At 37.7% G+C, this 20307-nt stretch overlaps 2 protein-coding genes across 3 annotated transcripts in view; both read left to right on the top strand.

The window, feature by feature from the left end:
- The first annotated feature begins 4401 nt into the window (after positions 1-4401).
- The window catches only part of LOC137187574 (interferon-induced protein 44-like), a 17227-nt gene continuing 1321 nt past the window's right edge, over positions 4402-20307 (top strand). The window contains exons 1-8 of one of the 2 annotated variants that reach the window (XM_067596568.1): positions 4402-4536; positions 7030-7572; positions 8181-8229; positions 8629-8824; positions 8945-9097; positions 9203-9374; positions 11638-11738; positions 12423-13816. In XM_067596568.1, the coding sequence (XP_067452669.1) occupies positions 7101-7572; positions 8181-8229; positions 8629-8824; positions 8945-9097; positions 9203-9374; positions 11638-11738; positions 12423-12665 (1386 nt within the window). In that variant the 5' untranslated portion in view covers positions 4402-4536; positions 7030-7100 and the 3' untranslated portion in view covers positions 12666-13816. Of the gene's footprint in view, positions 4537-7029; positions 7573-8180; positions 8230-8628; positions 8825-8944; positions 9098-9202; positions 9375-11637; positions 11739-12422; positions 13817-20307 lie in introns of those variants that run through there. The other variant, XM_067596569.1, reaches the window with a different exon arrangement.
- LOC137187575 (interferon-induced protein 44-like) lies at positions 14711-20227 on the top strand. The gene is made up of 5 exons (XM_067596570.1): positions 14711-14857; positions 17738-18280; positions 18782-18830; positions 19219-19411; positions 19532-20227. Exons 2-5 carry the CDS (start codon positions 17809-17811, stop codon positions 19706-19708), a joined length of 891 nt encoding a protein of 296 aa, XP_067452671.1. The 5' UTR covers positions 14711-14857; positions 17738-17808; the 3' UTR covers positions 19709-20227.

Below are 20307 nucleotides of genomic sequence, written 5' to 3'. Positions count from 1 at the left end.
TTGTATCAAGAGTATCAGGCCTCATACAAGAATCATTCAAAGGAATTGTTCTTGAGTGGCACATACAGGTAGTTTAAGAAAACTTGCACATTCACCAATTTTCCTGTAATTAGAATTTTCTCTCAGGTAGGAATGAAATTTCCTAGTGGTCCAGACTGTCATAGTCATCATGTAGAGACAGTCTGTCTTTCTCCACAGGGGGAAAACACCTTATTTGATTTAGGAATCCAATGAATTTAAAGTTAACACATTTTCGAAATCAACTAAAAGTATAAATGACTTGTAAAATTAATAGAAGATTAATATTGTAATCATACATCACCATCATCATTGTTGTCAATTTACTGTGAGGTTCAAAAACTTCTTTTTAGATGATCTTGTTATATTTTTACTTGGTAACCGTATAGTTTCTATATGTAGAATTGTGAAGCACTTTACATGTATTAATAGTTTTTTATTGCCAATGAGCGAATGGGTAGTAATGTAACGTAAAAAATTAGACCTTCCCCAACTTTCTCGGTTGTCTGTAACACCCTGAGGACTGATTTCTATGTGAAGGACCCGGGCTGGATTTTCTGCAAAATCCAACAGAAGTGACATTTTTGCAGGCTCCTGAGTGCCTTGCCTCTCTCCCGCTAACGTCAAAAAACGACTAACATAACCAACACAACACAACAAAAACGGTGCTATCCGACTAGAAACACCCTGCAGATATAAGTTCTCCAGCTAATGAAACAGCTAGCTGCCTCCATCAACCACTGCACATTTCACAACAAAACACCCCTGCAATGACAAGTCGCAGCTAAAACAACATTATTTCCTCAACAAAAGAGCAGAAAAGAAGCTGAACGGCCACAGATGTAACTGATGAGAAGGAATTTCTGATTCCTACATACAGAACCTTTAAATAGCTGGTATAGTATATCCAGTCAAGCACAGCAGCATTGCAGATCATGGCATGTGGAACACATTCATTATTACATGCAAACCATTAAATCACTTTACTATTTTTTCAATCATGAATTTGTGTCATATTGTATATAGTATAGTACATTGCACTACAGTAAAGCATAGTAATAGCATTATGTGCAGGATGGTGGCTGTATCCAGCTTACTCAGATTCCCAGACTTTCATCCTCCACGGCTTCTCAAGTATGGTACTTTCTTTTGAAGAGAAAAAACTTTTATAAGACAATGATCTTATCCAGTTTGATAAAAATATTACTTTTTTTTCTTTGTGGTGGGTTTAAATTAAAAAAAAAAAACTTGGTATCATTAATAGCCTATCATACAACATTTTTTATAATACTAATAATAATCCTATTTATTGCCTTTTGTTTGGGTTGATTTATACATATATTAGATTAACCCAATGAAATTTAACAAGTTCAACAAAACTACCTAAAAGTAGCAGTGATGATGGACAGTAAAGGCAGTTTTGCACAATAACATTATTTTGAGATACTGGGGAAAGGGTCTGTGTGTTTTTTCTCCAGTATTTGTGAGGGTCCAAATATATATATATATATATATATATATATATATATATATATATATATATATATAGCCAAAAAGATATATATCTAAACATAGCACAAAAAGTGAGGAAATTTGTGTCTTCTCGCATTGGCAGAGAAGATTTGGCATATTTTTCATGAGCGCAACCCACATACTCAGCTCTGCTGCTCATCCCACAAATGCATGTTCCTTACAAATGTGACACCAAGGGAAATAAACAGGCTCTCCAACGGTATAAGATTTATTGCCAAGAAGCATTGTTACAACAAAGAAATAATCTACCAAACACAAATTTCCTTACTTTCTGTGCTATGTTTATATATATATATATATATATATATATGTAGCTAAAAAAAAATTACATTTAATTTTTTATAAAATGAAATGTAAGATTCAGCCCCCCTGCCCCAGTTAGCTAGTTTATTTGGTTTAGTCTTAAAAATCCAATCATGATACATCATGAAATATATCATAGACCTTGTATGTATTTCCCACAGCAAGACATCAAATATGATTATTTAAAGTTAACTCACCCTCGACTTCATCGACTTCATAGACTTCATAGACTTTATACTCAGCTTTAGGTTGTTGCCATGCATGTCTGCAGCATTAAAATTGTAATCATTTCCTGGGGCCTGTTTCAGAGAGCGGGTTTAGTGAAAACTCTGAATTTGTTAACCATGAGATGAGGGAAACTCTGGGTTTTCAGTTTCAGAGAGAGAACTAATTTAAACTTGGGGTCAGTTACCGCAGTAACTGACTCTGTGAAGCAGGTTTTCTTCAACAAACCCTGAGTTTCTCTCTGTCTCCTCCCTCTTACAGAGCCAGACACGCTGTTTCATTTCCTCATTCATTCAGTCCATATCAAAGTGCATTCATTAGAGGAGGTTCACTATCTGTAAGAATCTAAATCCTGGTTGGATATTAGTTTGTTTAAGTTACTCATTAAGAGGCTCATTAAGTTACCACTTTAATGAGCCTCAGTCATTTCTTTGAACAGCGTTTTTTTCTCTCACATTCAGATATTACACAACGTGAATTCATCCTCAGCTCAGAATAAAACCTCTGAATGTCCTTCTGTTATAACACTGTGAATCTGTCAGTTTGTTGGAGCAGCTCCTGACCTGAAATCTTTATTGCACATAATGTGTAATCTTGTAATGTGTAATAAAGTTTAAATTTGTAATATCGGTATGAAGCTTTAGACATGTGGGATCAATGAATAATTATCTCTATCACTCATGATGTGATTGGTCGCACCGATGGGACATCATTCCTATAATATTGTAGATTATATGTTAATATGCTGAGTGAGCAGGATTGTCGTGCAGCTGCAGAATGTAGTTTGAAAGTAAGATTTTTAAATAGGGTGCATAATCTTAACATTTTTAACAGCATTTCAGTGACAATGTTTAAATTTACTGCACTTGTTGAAGTAGCTGAAATAAAGTCACTGAATGTTGTTGAGCTGAGATACAAATAGATGTCTAAAAATTTAGAATATTCTGTATTTTAACCTCAATGCCTGTTCAAGTGCAAATCACGAAACAAATTATTACTGGATCAGACTGCGAGTTTACAGTCATGTCTCTATGTCTTTGATCCATATGTGTTTTAAATCTTTAACTTCATCTTCAGTTGTTGTCTCCTGTGTTTTGTCCATCAGATAAAAGCTGAACAAATATATTGAAAATGTAATGTGGCTGCAGCCTGATACACAGTCAGATTCCACTTTATCATCATTAAGGAAATGTAAGACTGGTAAATGATGAATTAATGGACAACACTGAATAAAACTTTATTGTGTTAACTTATTGACACTTTTCCCGTTTATCTTTTTTAAAGATAAATGTGCAGCGTCCACACACACATGCATTAATATCTCTACGTCCACTGGATTAAAATGGAGGATCTGCCTTTTATTTACCTGTTGCCATGGTGACTCATAGTATCGGGGCTTCATTGATGATGGCTTTTTTTATTCATCACACACGCGCTTAACTCAGAGTGAACATACTCAGAGTTGATTGAACAAACTCTGATCAGCTGTTCTGAAACCGAAAAATCTGAGTTTCCCATCTTGAGGTTCATCAACTCAGCATTCAGGGTTAGACTCAGAGTTTGCTGAACCTGCTTTCTGAAACAGGCCCCTGGATTCCTGGACTTCTGTTGACAAGAACCAATGATTCTCCAAAACACTGAACCAGAGTTACTGCTAGATGCCACTAAATTCTACACACTGCACCTTTAAAGTTGGCTATAAAGTAGGGATGCACGATATTGGATTTTTTGCCAGATCCAAAACGTCGTTATTTCCAACTCATTGTGGCCGATTGCCAATGTCAATACCGATATATATGCACTTTTTTTCTCCCAGCTGGCTGAGGAGACTATTATGCATGCAAGCATAGATTGTACTAAGTATGATCAAGGAAGACAATATATGACGGAAGAACTTAGGAAGGCTAAAGTTCAGGAGCTCAGCAATAAAACTTTAATGAACTTGCCAAGTGGGTGGAGCAGTAGAGTTTTCATTGAGCTTATTAGACAGACAGGATTAATGTGTAGGATTTAATCTCTGGTCCACACTCCGGAGCAGAAGGTGGTGGTAATTCACCTAATACGCTGTTATAAACCAAAAAGAAATGAAGGGATCTTCTAATGGTCAGTATGAACAGGAAGAATGATTACAGCAAGAAAAACCTATTTCAATATTCATTTGGGTACCTGACTGCTGTTTTAAGACAGACGTGAAAAATTGTGAACCTGTCCTTTAAACTGAGCACATACTTTAAAACAGGAGGGATTTTTACATCAGAGACAAACAGTTTTATTCAGAAGGCAAAATTATCATTCTATGGTGACTTGCTGCCAGCTGTGGTAGATGGTGCATGAACGCCGGATGTATATGGCATGAACTGTCTGCCAGGCAGCATCCTGTTTAAACCAGAACACGTGTCTACAGGAAACACTGTGAATGCTACTTTCTCTCAATTCAACCATCAAGAAGAGAAGGAGGTAAGACTGAAAATATATATGGGTTGCTTATTTTGCCAAACTTTTTTTAACACTTTGATTTTTATTATTGATGGTATGTGGTGCTGATGTGACATTCAACACATAAACTGTACTAGATAATTCAAAAGTTTGTAGTGCTTTATACTTTAAAAGAAGTCTCAGTCCAGAAATAATAAAATAAAGATAAATAATCCACCCCTAGAGCTGGGCCTTTATCAACTGATTGATTTGAACCTGGACTGAACAGACTAAACCAGGAGATGTTAAATAGCTTGCGATGTGGGGAAAAAGCATTCGGTCTTGGTGTCCTTGCTGCAGCAATATGTAGGTGTGGTAGACCATTTCTTTGTCTGAGAGGAAATGGAAAGTTAAGTGTTCTGCTTTAACATGTGCCAAGCTGTGGCAGACCATTTCTTCTTCGTCTGAATAAATCTGAAGTAGAAAATATATAATATAAATAATATATAATGTAAGAAATCTGATTATAGTTTCAGTCTGAATCTGCCACGGTATCTAAAAATGTGTAGATGAAAAATCAAAAGAAAACTTAGTTTTGCATGTTTCAAGAAATAAATGTGTTGAAAATGAGAAATCAGAAAGAACACTTAATTAGTTTTACTTTATACATTGTATTATTCAAGATCGGACTTTTAAAGGACCAATGTCCTTTATTTAATTTACACCTGTATTTTAAAATAATTTTTATTGTTGAATGTATGTCATTGGTTTTATATCATTGGTGTTTATCTCTTATGTTCTGTAATCAGCATTGGTTGATTAGAATGGGAGTACTCTTTGAACTTTGATCATTGGTTATAACCCAGATAGCAAAATTGCTGTGCCCATATCCGGCCCAAACCTGACACTTTCATGTGGCCCACATACCGTATGGAATGATGGCACTTGGGTGGTCCGCTCCTGTTTGCCAGATCCAGGCCACAAGCAAACCATAGCAATGCTACATGTAAACCAAAAACTAAACAAATAAACCAGATCTGGCCCACATCTGGACCACAGTTCATTTTTTATTCTGGCTCTGATCCGGCATACATTCCATATCCTCATTTGGCTCAAATACTGCATGGAATGATGGCATTTTGGTACTGCACTCCTGTTTGCCAGCAACAGGCTTAGCAACGTTGTTTTTGCAGTCACCACAGTCAACATGGTTTGCAAATTCCGGGACCTGTGGATAAAGCATTTTTGTGTCACTGGAAAGACAGCTGCCTTAAGCTGTGCAGTCCCCAACAAGGTGCTATCAGTTAATCCGTTCAATTGGGTACATGTGGGGTTCAACCCTAATTGCACCAAACAAGGCAGTGGAAACCAGTTTTTAGACTAGAGGTGGGGACTGTGGCTGGACTGTTAGGACAATGATCCCTGGACTAACATAGAACAGTAAATTCCATGTTTGTAAGAGGAGGAGGCTAGGGCACACTTTGCTGTAGAAAAATAATCTTCTGGGAGCATTTCTAGAGAATCTTACCTTCCCAGTTGTAAACATTATCGGTGTGTATGCACTTACACTGAGCTTCACCTCTAAAATTTTATGATTAATTTAGAACCACAGTAAATCATATCTCATATCATATCATATCATATCCAGATTAGCCAGTTCTGAGTGTGCCGTATCTTGGCCAAAACTGGCCCAGATATGTTTTAAGATAAACGGGCCACATTGGCTGCATCATATGTTGGCCACCTCAGGCTCATTCTCAGATTAGCCAGTACTAATTGTGCCGCATCTTTACCTATAGTGGCCCAATACTGTTCAGCAATGTATGGGCCATTTTTACTATTTCAAATGTTGGCCACATTAGGCTCACACTATGACAACCAGTGCTGACTGTGCCATACAATTGCCAATTGTTGTATAGTGTTTAGGCCATATTTGCCATATCGTATGTTGGCCACTTTAGGTTCACATCAAGTCACTCCAGTGCTTATTGTGCCGTATCTTTGTCGGAACTGGCCTAGGTATGTTTTAAGATAACTGGGCCACATTTGCTGCACCATATATGGGCCACTTTTGGTTTACACCCACATTAACTATTGTCGACTGTGCCAGATCTTTGCCAAAGGTGGCCCACATTTGTTTTGTGATATTTGGGTCATATTCACTATGTATCACATGAGCGACTTTAGGGTCACATCCAATTTACACATCGCCGAGAACACCGCATCTTTGCCAAAAATGGCCCACATTTGTTTTGGGATATTTGGGCCATATTTGTAATTTTACATGTAGGCCATATTTGTAATTTTACATGTAGGCCACTTCAAGCTCACATCCATTTTGTGCAGGCCAGAGGAAGGCCAACAGTGCCACATCATTGCCTGAAGTGGCCCACTTCCGTATGCTATCTGGGAACCTGTATGATGCATAAATGTAGTTTATCCTGGGGGATTAACCAAGCTACAGTAAATTAGGATAGATATCCTGCAATTTTAATGCATTTGTGTGTTTTTTTTGGTTTGTTTTTTTGTATTTAGACACCAAAGTGAGAAAACGTCAAAGGTTCATTCAGCATCCTTGAGAAACTTCAGAAGACCAACTGTCCACTATGAACTTCATGCTAACCAGGAACCAGCAGAAAACAATCTGCTCACAGCTGGGAAATGTGAAGCTACAGCTGCTGTACAAGGCCAGCGTCCATGGTTTCACCGGAGCAGCCTTCCACCAACGATGTGACAACCGCTGTCCCACAGTGTCTGTGGGCTATAATGCCTCTGGTTATGTGTTTGGAGGCTACACCAAACAACCTTTCTGTCAGTCTGGACAGTATGTGCATGATGACCAGGCCTTTCTCTTCACATTCAATGGAGAAAAGCTCAATAAATATCCAGTCACTGGTCCTGGAAATGCAGTAAGAATGATGGGTAACTCCGGTCCATATTTTGGAGAAGCACTGGTTCTTGTCAATGGAAATCAAGCAGTAGTTCATAGCAATCCAGGAAATTACTACAACTTCATTGCTGCAGACATGCATGGCAACGACCTCCAGCTGACTGAGTGTGAAGTCTATCAAGTCGAGGGTGAGTTAACTTTAAATAACCGTATTTGATGCCTTGCTGTGGGAAATACTTACAAGGTTTATGATATATTTCATGATGTATCATGATCTGAGCACCACCGGTATTTAATTCCATCATATTATTGTCCACTCTTGTTCATTGTTCAAATCATTTTTTAAGACTAAACCAAATAAACTAGCTAACAAATAACTAATATGTGTTAGGGAGAGCACGGTAGTTATCGAAGTGGGAAGGAGGACTGAATTTTATATTTCATGTCATGCTTATTACTTATTAATGCCCCCATGCTCCCCATGACTGAAAAAAACAGTATCTCAAAATAATGTAATCGTAAACTGCCTTTACTGTCCATCATCAGTGCTACTTTTAGGTATTATTGTTGAATTTGTTAAATTTCATTGGGTTAATTCAGTATCTGCATAAATGAACCCAAGCAATAAAAGGATTATTATTAGTATCATAAAATATGGTGTATGATATTAATGATACCAAGTTTTGTTAATGTGTCATGTAATCCCATCACAAAGAAAAAAAGTTGTCTAATTTTTATTTTTTTATCAAACTGAATAAGATCATTGTTTTATATGGTTTTAATTTCTCTTCAACAGAAAGCACTGAACTTGAGAAGCCTTGGAGGACGATAGTCTGGGAATCTGAGTAAGCTGGATACAGCCACCATCCTGCACATAATGCAATTAATATGCTTTACTGTAGTGCAGTGTACTATACTATATACAGTATGACACAAATTGATGACTGAAAACATAGTAAAGTGAGTGTGTTCCACATGCCATGATATGCAATGCTGCTGTGCTTGATTTATCTATTTAAAATTATGATGAACTCCATGTCTATACAACATATTGTTTCTCATGTTTACTGTGCTTTACAGTTTTTAATGTACAATTCTTCACAAACTGTCACAAATTAACCTGCTACCATCATGGAAGTCAACTAGCTATGATCAAAAAATCTCTGTCACAACCCATAGCCCAAAATCAACCAGCAATCTTTTCACCAAAGGAAAAAGTTTTTTATCCTCTACTGTTTTTACAGGAAGAGGAAGGAGCTGATGGACAGTATTAGGAGCTACAAACCAGTGGTCAGCTCTGTGTCCCAGGTTCAGGTCTTGCTCATAGGAGCAGTTGGAGCTGGAAAGTCCAGTTTCTTCAATTCTCTTAATTCTGTATTCAGAGGCCACGTGACCAGTCAGGCCATCGCTGGCTCTTCTACCACCAGCCTCACCACACAAGTCAGTTCTTTACATTTATTAATGACTAAATGATTTCAGTTTACGGTGATTGATTTCAAAATGGAAATCCTGCCCAGTCCCCATTCTATGGTCTGTTACTCATCACCTTGTACCCGACAGTTTCGTACCTACTCTGTGAAATCGGGACGAGAAGGAAAACCTCTGCCAATCATCCTGTGTGACACCATGGGATTGGAGGAAAGCACAGGGGCAGGGCTTGATATAGATGATATCAGCAGTATCCTCAAAGGTCACCTGCCTGACCGTTATCAGGTATAGCTTTTTATACATTCAGCAGGATAGTGAATGTTTGAACCATTGACTCAGTTGTAGTTAACTCAAACTGTCCTTGTCTTTCCCTCCAACTGTATCACTCAGTTCAACCCCTCTGCTCCTCTGCAAGTGGAGGCCAGCAGCTATCGAAAGTCTCCAGGTCTCAAGGACAAGATCCACTGTGTGGCTTATGTCATGGATGCCTGCAAGATTTCTATCATGGCCACAAAGCTGCAGGAAAAACTGGATGCTATTCGCAGAAAGGTCAACTTAATGGGTCAGTAAAATCAAGTCCTGCTTCATTTTACTGATGACATGTATGCACACTCTTAGAAAATATCAATAAAAGTGTCTGTTTTCAAAATCTCAACATCGAACAATATGCATATAGAGCGACTGAGCCTTGATTTACACACAAGGGGCCCCATAGAGGTAAATACTGAATTTCACGTCTTTATCTCATATCTTTAAATGGATTATATCTTTATTCTATTTTAAAAAGTATACTACTTTGTGACATTCTGTAGGCCAATCATCAGATTAATTGTCTTCCGTGTTAACATTAATTGAGGTGTACAGTGCAAACAGGAACTGCTAGTTGCCAAAGCAGCATGACCTTTGATGACATAGATGTGACACAATGTAAACAAATAGGCTAAAAACACAAGGTGTACTTTTGGTTTAAGTTCAATACTCATTCAATAATAACAATATAACTTTTCATCAGTCTTCAGCAAACCAGTTGTGCAGTGCAGGATAAAGCTTGACATTCGTGATGCTTGATGTTCCGCAGGTGTTATTTTCACCTCATGATGTGATATTGAAGCCTGGCACAAGGAACTGACCAGCTGAACTTATGGACTATCAAATGTCCATGCAAATCGAAGAAGGGAGTTTGCCAAAAAAAATTTAAATAGCGTTATATATTTTTTTACACTTCAAACTGACTTTACTTTCATCCTCTCATGATTGCATGAACACTTTCCAGTTCATCTTACTTTATTTTCACTATTGACTTCCACCCAGACCTTTTTAATAGTAACACATTTAATTTAGGCTCAGATTAGACTTTTTTTTATTTTTGGAAGGTGAGGTTTAAAACATCTCATGTTTTATCATTTGATTAATTGAGGTACATGGTTAAGATATACATTTTTGGGCAGCTTAACTTATGGATATGTGTATGAGGAGTATACATTTCAATAGAAAACAATTTATTGCAGACAATGAAGCAGACTTGACCATTTTTAACAACTTCTAAGTTATGCAAAAATTTGTTGTGACACTATACCTGCAGAGTAGGGGTTTCCAGCACAACTTCACCTACTTCCAAGGTGCACGGAAAAGGGAAAGTCTAAAGCGATCAGAACTCCATCAAACTTGTAGTATAAAGAACAACTTTATTGTTTGACTGATGCATTTTAGCTTGTGGCCTTCATCAGGGTCATCATAAAACACATTACAGACAACATTTAAATAGAGTAAGTTAGGTTTGAAAAAAGGTTGAAAAAAAAAGACACCCAAACATGTACATATCAGCCAATGGGGCAACTACAAAGATGGGTTGGATATATCGTCATGTGGCTTCAGGCCAATCGTTGTCCCAGGTTAACAGAGAGGCAAGGGGAGTGTCCAAGGAGGGACATGAGTGACACCATATTTGGTCCATTAACTAGAAAAGTGCAACTAAGGGGTGGTACTTGGGTTTCTGCAGAAGGTGTGTTAATCCAAAAATGTGCTTATTTGATATGGCATACATTAAAAACACTTTGATTAGAATAATGATAATAATAATAATAGTATAGATAAAAAGCTTTATAAAGTGCTGTGTATAGAAAGAGCAAAAAGATACATCTTACAATGAAAACCTCTACAGAAACTCATTAATTAAGAAATCCTCATTCATGCCCCCCAGAGATAAACTTTGAAAATAGAAGATCCAAAATGCTTCTCTCTTTTTCCTGAGAAAACTGACATTACCACCTCTTGGGCTTTTATGCCTATGAAAAATATAAATGAAATGTGATGTTGCTTTTCATTGAAATGTCTTGCGACAGGGCTGATTACATCATTTCTCTTAATGGAGCTCCTGTGTTCAGTGAGATGCTCTGTCAGGGAACGAGATATCTCACCTATATATATTTTACCACATGGACACTGTATCATATAGACAACATTTTTTGTTTTACAGGTAATTAAGTCCTTAATATTAATTGTCTCTCCTGTGAGTCAACTCAATAGATTGAAAAGAATATACGATGTTCCTGAAGTAGAGTAGTTAGAGTAAACTACTGAATACAGGGAAAAGTGAATTACTAAATGAGTGAGTGTTTTATACAGTCAGTTTTCCCTTGAAAAATTAATGTTTCAAGAAAAGTTAGTTCAAGAAATCAATGTTGTTTAGAATTGTTCTTCACATATAAAAGAGGCTTTTAAATTGCAACGAAAACTTATTTTAGAAGTTTAGAAGTGATACTTCAATATTTTGACTGCCTGATACCCAAAAATCCACAGCATTTCTTCTTCTCTGGTGTTTTCAGGGATTCCTCAGCTGGTCCTGCTCACTAAAGTAGATGAAGCCTGCCCTTTGGTGATGGAGGATGTGAGAAACATTTATAAGAGTGGCTACATTAAGGAAATGGTAAGGATTTTATATAGAAAACGATTTCTAGGAGATTTGTTGTAATGTTTTTTTTTTCCTTTAGTTTTTGCTTCTTGGAAAGACATGAGCTGAACAACCACAAAGTCTCTCAAAATTTCAAGTTATTTTTAGGTTCAGATAGACTCAAATCTACTTGACTGTGTAGGATTGAAGACACTCTTAACACAAATCTGAGTGACCTCATTTTACTTTACTTTTTTTTACATTTTACTTTGCCAGTACTTCACACCAGGAAGTCACATGAGAAAATGAAGTTGCATATTAAATCAGACTTTAATGGCTCACATGTAACAGCTCTGGTGGTGAACAACCTGGGAAGTTTAAATTCCTGGGACTCCTGTGATTGTGAAGTGTTTTGGATGAGTGGCGAAACATAAGTTACATCAGTCCAGTCAATAGTTTATTCTAACTTTCATTTGTTCAGTTTTTTCTCTCCTGTTTTTCTTCAGCAGGCAGTGTTGTAATAGCAGTGCTTGAGCATTAGTACATGAGTGGAATAGCTGGTTATCAAAACAATATATTCGATATTTATTAGTCATGTGTTTTATTTGGCTTGCAATGAGTAGCCATAACCAAAGTACTAATACCATTTTTCAATAGTTGACACAATTCTGTGTGGTTTTCAGAAAAAATATTTTAAATCTTTTGTGCTTTGTGATGCAGATGCAGGAAGCGAGTGCTCGGCTCGGTGTGCCTTTGTCTTGTGTTGTTCCCCTGAAGAACTACAGTGAAGAGTTGGAGTTGGACCCAAACACCGACATCCTGCTGCTCAGCGCCATCATCCAGATGCTTCGCTTCGCTGATAATTACTTTGATGAAATCAGTGACAAATTGAGCAGCAGCGTCACTGATAATTCCCTTGATGACATCGGTAACAAATTCCGCAACATTTACACCAAAGAATAAGTATGTGTGCAGCAGACACAATAACCTGAGCAACTGTAATGAAATGTCCCTCAAAATGATCCATGCGTGTGATTCTGTCTAGTGCTAGTTCACTGTTAACCGTTCTTATAATACATCCATGGTGTTAACAGAGTGAGCAGTGAATCCCAGAATTCTTCAGGAACTTGGTGCGCCTCCTCCTGGAGATTTCTCAAGTGTCCCTTGCAATGCTGGGAGATATAGTTCTTTAAGCGTCCTGCGACTGCACTGCACCTCCAGTTTCTGGCTGATATGATCCTCATTTTGATTGTGTCACTCAGATGCAAAATATTAAATTTCCTTTTTGATTATGTAGCAAATTTTTACATTAATCGAAAATTATTACATTATAATGTTTTTACATGATCACATGACTACATGATGGCTTTTGGTGGGACATTTCATCACAAGTATACAAATGTTCTTTACTGCATTATATTAACTTGTGCATCTTCATCTTTTTGTTCTTTGTTTCATGTGATTGAGGCTTCAGTCAGTTAAGTTTATTAGTGCTCATCTGCATCGAAAACTGTGCATACGTTTTTCATTTGCCCTGTTCTCCTCATGTAATCTTTCATACAGTTTTGCTTTTACAGTAGATGTTGTCAAGTTATATGTATAAACTGTACTGCCACATACCTTTCATTTGGACAAGTTTTTATCTAATTTCCACTTTGCTTTTTGAGTTTTCCTTACATATTATACAAAGTACATATCTAATGCTATGTATAAATTAAATGTGATTTAGGACTACTGTACACAAAAACATTTCATATTTATGTTGCCCAAATTTCACAACAGCTAAAAACATTGTGCTTCCTGAATAAAGTCTTGGGAGAACCATCACTGTACCGATAGTTTCAAGACTAAGAAAACACAGTATTTAGTCTGTATATACTCCACTGCCACCGAAACATTCATGACATTTTGGTTTTTAAGTCATTCCAGCTCTGTTCTTTTTCATGAGGTTTTGTTGTAATAATTCATTTTCTTTACAGTTTTTGTCTTTTTGCTGCCAGAAAAACAACTTTCCAGTTATTCAGATGTTTGCAATAATTAAATGTTTGTTATGTTGCATGTTATTTACATTCAGCTTGTGTTTGGAGTCGTGTCAATGACAATCAAAGCTCTTGCTGATGTCACAAACTGGCTTAGTGCATGTGACAAAGAGGGCAGACAAGTCAGGCTAATGTGACGATTGAATTTTTTATTGGAAATAAAGACATAACTATTTACAAAAGGCATGAGGAGAGATGTGGAGTCTAGGAGAGAGAGAGACAATGAGAATGGTGTTCATTATTTGATTTAGGAATTACAATGAAATTTAAAGTTCACATGTTTCTGAAAACACCTTATTTGAAATAAATAATAAAACTAAATACATAAATAAACTAAATAATTGCAATGCCTTGATCTGAATTACTTTAAAGTTGACATGTTTCTGAAATCAACTAAAAATATAAATAACTTATAAAATTAATGCAAGATTATTATTGTATTCATACTGTCATCATCATCATTATTGTCAATTTACTGTGAGGTTCGACAACTTTTTTTTAGATTGTATGATCTTTGTATATTTATATATTTTGACTTGGTAACTTTAATGGTTCAATCATTGGTAGGAAAACTCTCACTGTGAAAGCTGCTTCAGTACCTTTATGCAAGTTCTCCAACGTCCTCCTTAATAACACCTGGAAATACACCTATTGTATAATATTCTCTCGTCCATCTTTGTAACTGTTACGTCGCCCACCTTTATTTTAGATGCAGGCTCTGCTCTGTTGACACGTTGTTGGCAGCTGTATAAATATTCTCTAATTGTTTCCTCCTACCACTACCGACACTGCTACAATTTTTATGTGATCGACTGCTGATTTTTGAAGGCTGGACTTTTTTCTCTTTGGTAACATTTTTTGAAAAATGGCCTCAAACGCAACAGGTAACTATAAATTAAAAACAAACAGTTTTATTCAGAAGGCAAAATTACTCTTGTCTGGTGACCTTCAGTTTCATTTCTCCCAGCTTTGGTAGGTGGTACATGAACCACAGACATATAAAGTATGAACTGTTTGCCAGTGTAAGGCAGCATCCTGTTTAAACCTAAACACGTGTCTACAGGAAACACCATGAACATTACCTTCTCTCAACTCAACTATCAAGAAGAGAAGGAGGTAAGACTGAAAATATATATGCTTATTGTTGCTTATTTTGCCAAATTTTTTTGAACACTTGGATTTTTATGATCGATGCTATGTGGCACTGATGTGACATTCAACATACAAACTGTACTAGATAATTCAAAAGGTTGTAATGCTTTATAGTTTAAAAGAACTCTCAGTCCTGGCCCACCCCTAGAGCTGGGCCTTGATCACCTAGTTGATTTGAACCTGGACTGAAAGGACTAAATCAATAGTTAATTGATTTAATCGAGTGGATGCAATAATACAATTTTAAAATGATTTCTTTTAAGAAACTAGACACCGGTGTGATGATGTTGAATTGCTTGTGATGTGGGGGTCTTAGTATCCTTGCAACAATATGTAAGTGGGGCAAACCATTTCGTTGTCTATCTGAGAGGAAATCGAAAGTTAAGTGTTCTGCTTTAACATGTACCGAGCTGTGGCAGACCATTTCTTTGTCAGTCTGAGAAGAAATATATAGAAATATATAAGATGCAGTATATTTGAAGACAGCAGCTTGTGGACTAATCACTGTGTTATCACAATTTATCATTCACAAGATTACAGGCATATAAAGACATTTCATGTTTCTTCTGATCCACCCAGTTCAACCCCGAAAATATGCAAAGACCATGTGAACTCTAATTTTAACTTTATTTAATTTGCACCTCTCTTTTTATTAGTGGTTTCTGGCAGCACATGTGGTTTCTTGAAACAAAGTGAAGCAAAGTGTGCAAAGCTAGATTTTAAACCTCTTAACTGTGTGGGTCTCTGTTCAAGGCCAATTGATGTAGGATAAAGGTGTCAGGTTAGGAAGATGTTAGTTGCATGCAAGTTGCTGGATGTAACATTTGTGAACCATGCTAACATCAACTAGTGGTGTGGCTATTCAATAACCTGACTATAAACAGGCATCACAAAAATGGAGCCTAATTAACAACCTTAAATCAAATCAATACATATACATTGACACTGATTAAATTAAGTAGTCCTGTGCTTTAGCCATGTGCCGTTCTATGCTATGCCCAGTGCGTTACCAAGTCCATGGAGAGGAGATGCTTTGGTTTGCTGCTTTGTTGAGTCCAGCAAAGAGTTGTGGTTCCGATGCTGGATGATGCTGGCTTTGCTGGGTAGTTGGTGCTCCAGTCGTGCAGGTCAGAGGGCCCAGGTCGCTGATTGTCCGTTTGTTGTCAGAGTTAGCAGCCCAATGCTAACTTGCCTTTGTTGCTGAATTCTAAGCAGGCTCTTGCACCGCTGCTTGTTCAGGAGAGTACTGTGTGTGTCTGCTTGGAGCAGTTCACACTGGGTCAAAGAGCTATAGGCTGCAGGAGTAGCTCCTGCTGGTAGGAGCATGGGCAGAGAGAGAGGAGGGTTGCGGCCCTGCTGCAACGACTCTGCTGCAGGCTGAGCTGTGAGGAAAAAAAAAAAAGAAGAGGTGAACCTCTAGTTTTGTTAGCCCGGGTCCAAGGGTGGAGTTCACATATGGGTACGAACAACCACTGACTTTGGGAATTTGAGTTTCTTAAGGTGTCTGTGTCTCTTGTTGAAACATGTCGGCCTTTGAGATCCACCAGGTATTTATCTCTTAGGTTCTGATTGGTTGATTAGAATGGGAGCACTTTACTTTCAATGATTTTATAAACAAATTGAACTTTGATCATTGGTTGCAGCCTGTATAATGTGCTGGGCCTCATACTCCATGTGCATGAGACAAAGACAGGTCTGCATGCAGTCACAAAGCCTGATAACAAGTAAGAGCGCCTGTCAAACAAAGGGAGTCCAAAACAGACTCCATCTCCCAACATGCTCTTCTCAGTTAACACCTTGGTGTTAAATCCAGACACTCTCATCTCTCATTGGCAGAGACGCTCCAACACCAGAAGAAGTCATGGTTACACAGCTGTGACATCACCACCCCTTTAAGTACAGGCTGCACCAAGAAATCTCTGCCTATCCATTGTACCTGCTCTGGGGGGGGGAGCTCTGTCCCTCCATGAGCCAGTTTACTAAAGGAGGTAACCCAAACCTAACCAAGACACTGTGGTCATTTGGTCCATTTGGTTCTTGCATGATGTGACTTCCTCCCATTGTCACATTGGCCAATCCAAACTCTCACCCGACATCATCACACCAGATCACGTCGCCATCTTGTCTCCCACACACCACCTTCCATATGTTTGCACTGTACATAGCTGTTGTATTATGTATGTTATTGCTCAAGTAGAATTAGATTTTAGGACAGTGGTTTATTGATCAAAGCGTCTGCTCTTTATTAACTCTGCTAATGTTTAATAAACACTGTTATATCTTTAAAGAGAAGTCTTTTGTAATTACTGTGTTTATATATTGTGAAAAGTGGCTGATTGAGAGAGTCAGAGTTTGAATTAAAACCTTCCTCATTCACCTGTGAATGTTGGTATTCCTCAGATATTAGCATTCTAGGTGAACTCTTTTATGAGACTACCTTATTGTTTGGTTATTGGTCCTGGTGTCTAGGTGGTGCCCCGTAATTATTCATTCATATTAATAATTTGATTAATTTTATAATTAATAATTATCTCTAATCATTATTATTTATTGCTAATAACCAACTGTGCTCCTCATAGATCTAACAGTCGATGTCCCTGTGTGAGGCTTTCTAACAGTTGGTGCCCTGCATTATTAATTAATATTAATAATTTCTTGATTTTATCATTCATAATCATCTCTGATAATTATGAATTATTACTAATAACCAAATGCGCTCCTGCCAAATCCAGCAGATGTATATATGTAGTTTATCCTGGGGGATTAACCAAGCTATAGTAAGTTAGGATAGATATCCTGCAATTTTAATGCATTTGTGTTTTCATTTTATTTTTCTATGTTTAGACCCCGAAGTGAGAAAACGTCAAGGGTTCAGTCAGCATCCTTGAGAAACTTCAGAAGACCAGCTGTCCACTATGAACTTCATGCTAACCAGGAACCAGCAGAAAACAATCTGCTCACAGCTGGGAAATGTGAAGCTACAGCTGCGGTACAAGGGCAGCATCCATGGTTTCACCGGAGCAGCCTTCCACCAACGATGTGACTATATCTGTCCCACAGTGTCTGTGGGCTATAATGCCTCTGGTTATGTGTTTGGAGGCTACACCAAACAACCTTTCTGTCAGTCTGGACAGTTTGTGCATGATGACCAGGCCTTTCTCTTCACCTTCAATGGAGAAAAGCTCAATAAATATCCAGTCACCGATCCAAGATATGCAGTGAACATGATGGAGGACTCCGGTCCATATTTTGGAGAAGCATTGGTTCTTGTCAATGAAAATGAAGCAGTAGTTCATAGCGATCCAGGAAATTACTACAACTTCAATGCTGCAGACATGCATGGCAACGACCTCAAGCTGACTGAGTGTGAAGTCTATCAAGTTGAGGGTGAGTTAACTTTAAATAACTATTTGATGCCTTGCTGTGGGAAATACATACATAGTCTATGATATATTTCATGATGTGTCATGATCTGAGCATCCCGACAAACTATAGTCCACAGGAATTTAATTCTCTCATATTATTGTCCATTGTTTTTCATTGTTCAAATCATTTTTAAGACTAAACCAAATAAACAAGCTAACAAATAACTAATATGTCTTAGGGAGAACAGAAGTTATCGGAGTAGACAGGGGCACTGATTTTTACATTTCATGTCATAAGAAAGCAAGGGCCCTCCCAGCTTATTAAAACTGTCTTTTCTGTCTATACATATAAATCAACCCAAGCAAAAGGCAATACAAAGGATTATTATTAGTATCATAAAATATGGTGTATGATATTAATAAAATAAAATAATAAAAACCCTCACAAAGACAAAAAGTTAGGTAATATTTTTATCAAATTGGATAAGATCATTGTTTTATAAAAGTTTTTTCTCTTCACCAGAAAGCACCATACTTGAGAAGCCGTGGAGAACTATAGTCTGGGAATCTGAGTAAGCTGGATACAGCCACCATCCTGCACATAATGCTATTACTACGCTCTACTGTAGTGCAGTGTATTACTATACTATACTATACTATACTATATACAGTATGACACAAACTGATAATTAAATGATGCTATGCTTGACTGGACATATTATACCAGCTATTTTAGATGATGGACTTGGTGCCTATACAACATATTATTTGCCATGTTTACTGTTTTTTTACTGTTTTTAATGTGCAATACTTCACAAACTGTCATAAATTTACCTGCTTCCATCATGGAAGTTAACAAGTTATGTCCAAAAAATCTCTGTCACAACCCATAGCCCAAAATCAACTAACAATCTTTTCACCAAAGGAAAAAGTTTTTTATATTCTAATGTTTCACAACAGGAAGAAGAAGAAGCTGAAGCGTAGAATTTGGTCTTACATACCGCTCAGCTCTGTGTCCCAGGTTAAGGTCTTGCTCATAGGAGCAGTTGGAGCTGGAAAGTCCAGTTTCTTCAATTCTGTCAACTCTGTATTCAGAGGCCACGTCATCAACCAAGCCATCACTGGTTCCTCTACCACCAGCCTCACCACACAGGTCAGTTCTTTACATTTATTAGTGACTTAATTATTTCTGTTTGAAGTGATTGATTTTTAAATGGAAATCCTGCCCAGTCCCCATTCTATGGTCTGTTAACCATCTCTTTGTACCCGACAGTTTCGTACCTACTCTTTGAAAGAGGGACGAGGAGATCATCTGCCAATCATCCTGTGTGACACCATGGGATTGGAGGAAAGTCCAGGGGCGGGGCTTCATATAAATGACATCCGCAGTATCTTCAAAGGTCATCTGCGTGACGGTTATCAGGTACATCTTTTTATACATCCAACATGATAGTGAATGTTTGAACCAGGGATGCATGATAATATCGCCCACGTCATTGGTATTGGCCGATAAAAGCTCTAAAATGAAATATCGGCATCGGCCCGAAATTAACATGTCTACCGATTTTGATAGGGCAATTTGTTACCTTCTCCTCCGCTGCCTGACTGTGCTTCCTTCCGTGGACTGTTTCACCTTGACGTCCCGGTGCTTCCTCCGCAGGCTCCACTTCACTCAAGCTGCCTGTCAGGGTGAAACAGTCCTCGGAGAAGCTGCTATGTTTGGCAGCACAAATAGGAAACATCCCAGCTGACAGGATGTACCACTCTGGGGAAAAAAATCTTCTTTTTGGTTTATAATGGCGGTTGGCAACCAGCGTATTAGGTACATTACCACCACCCTCTGCTCTGTGGAGTGTGGACCGGACATTAAATCCTACACATTAATTCTGTCTAATAAACTCAAAGAAAACTAGACTGCTTCATCCACTTGGCAGGTTCATTAAACACTGAGCTCCTGAACTCCAGTCTTCCTAGGTTCTTCCTTCATATATTTTCTTTCTTGATCATACTTAGTACAATCTATGCTTGCATGCATAATGGTCTCCTCAG

This window comes from Thunnus thynnus, chromosome 8, assembly GCF_963924715.1.
Source record: "Thunnus thynnus chromosome 8, fThuThy2.1, whole genome shotgun sequence".
Classification (NCBI taxonomy): domain Eukaryota; kingdom Metazoa; phylum Chordata; class Actinopteri; order Scombriformes; family Scombridae; genus Thunnus; species Thunnus thynnus.
This window is presented reverse-complemented; position numbering and strand designations above follow the sequence as displayed.

What these genes read in the sequence shown, in the direction of transcription:
- LOC137187575 (XM_067596570.1), top strand. Translation starts at nt 17,809, where the DNA reads ATGAACTTCATGCTAACCAGGAACCAGCAGAAAACAATCTGCTCACAG. An exon ending in ACTATAGTCTGGGAATCTGA is followed by an intron (nt 18,831 to 19,218) that starts GTAAGCTGGATA and finishes GTTTCACAACAG; the next exon opens with GAAGAAGAAGAAGCTGAAGC. An exon ending in CCACCAGCCTCACCACACAG is followed by an intron (nt 19,412 to 19,531) that starts GTCAGTTCTTTA and finishes TGTACCCGACAG; the next exon opens with TTTCGTACCTACTCTTTGAA.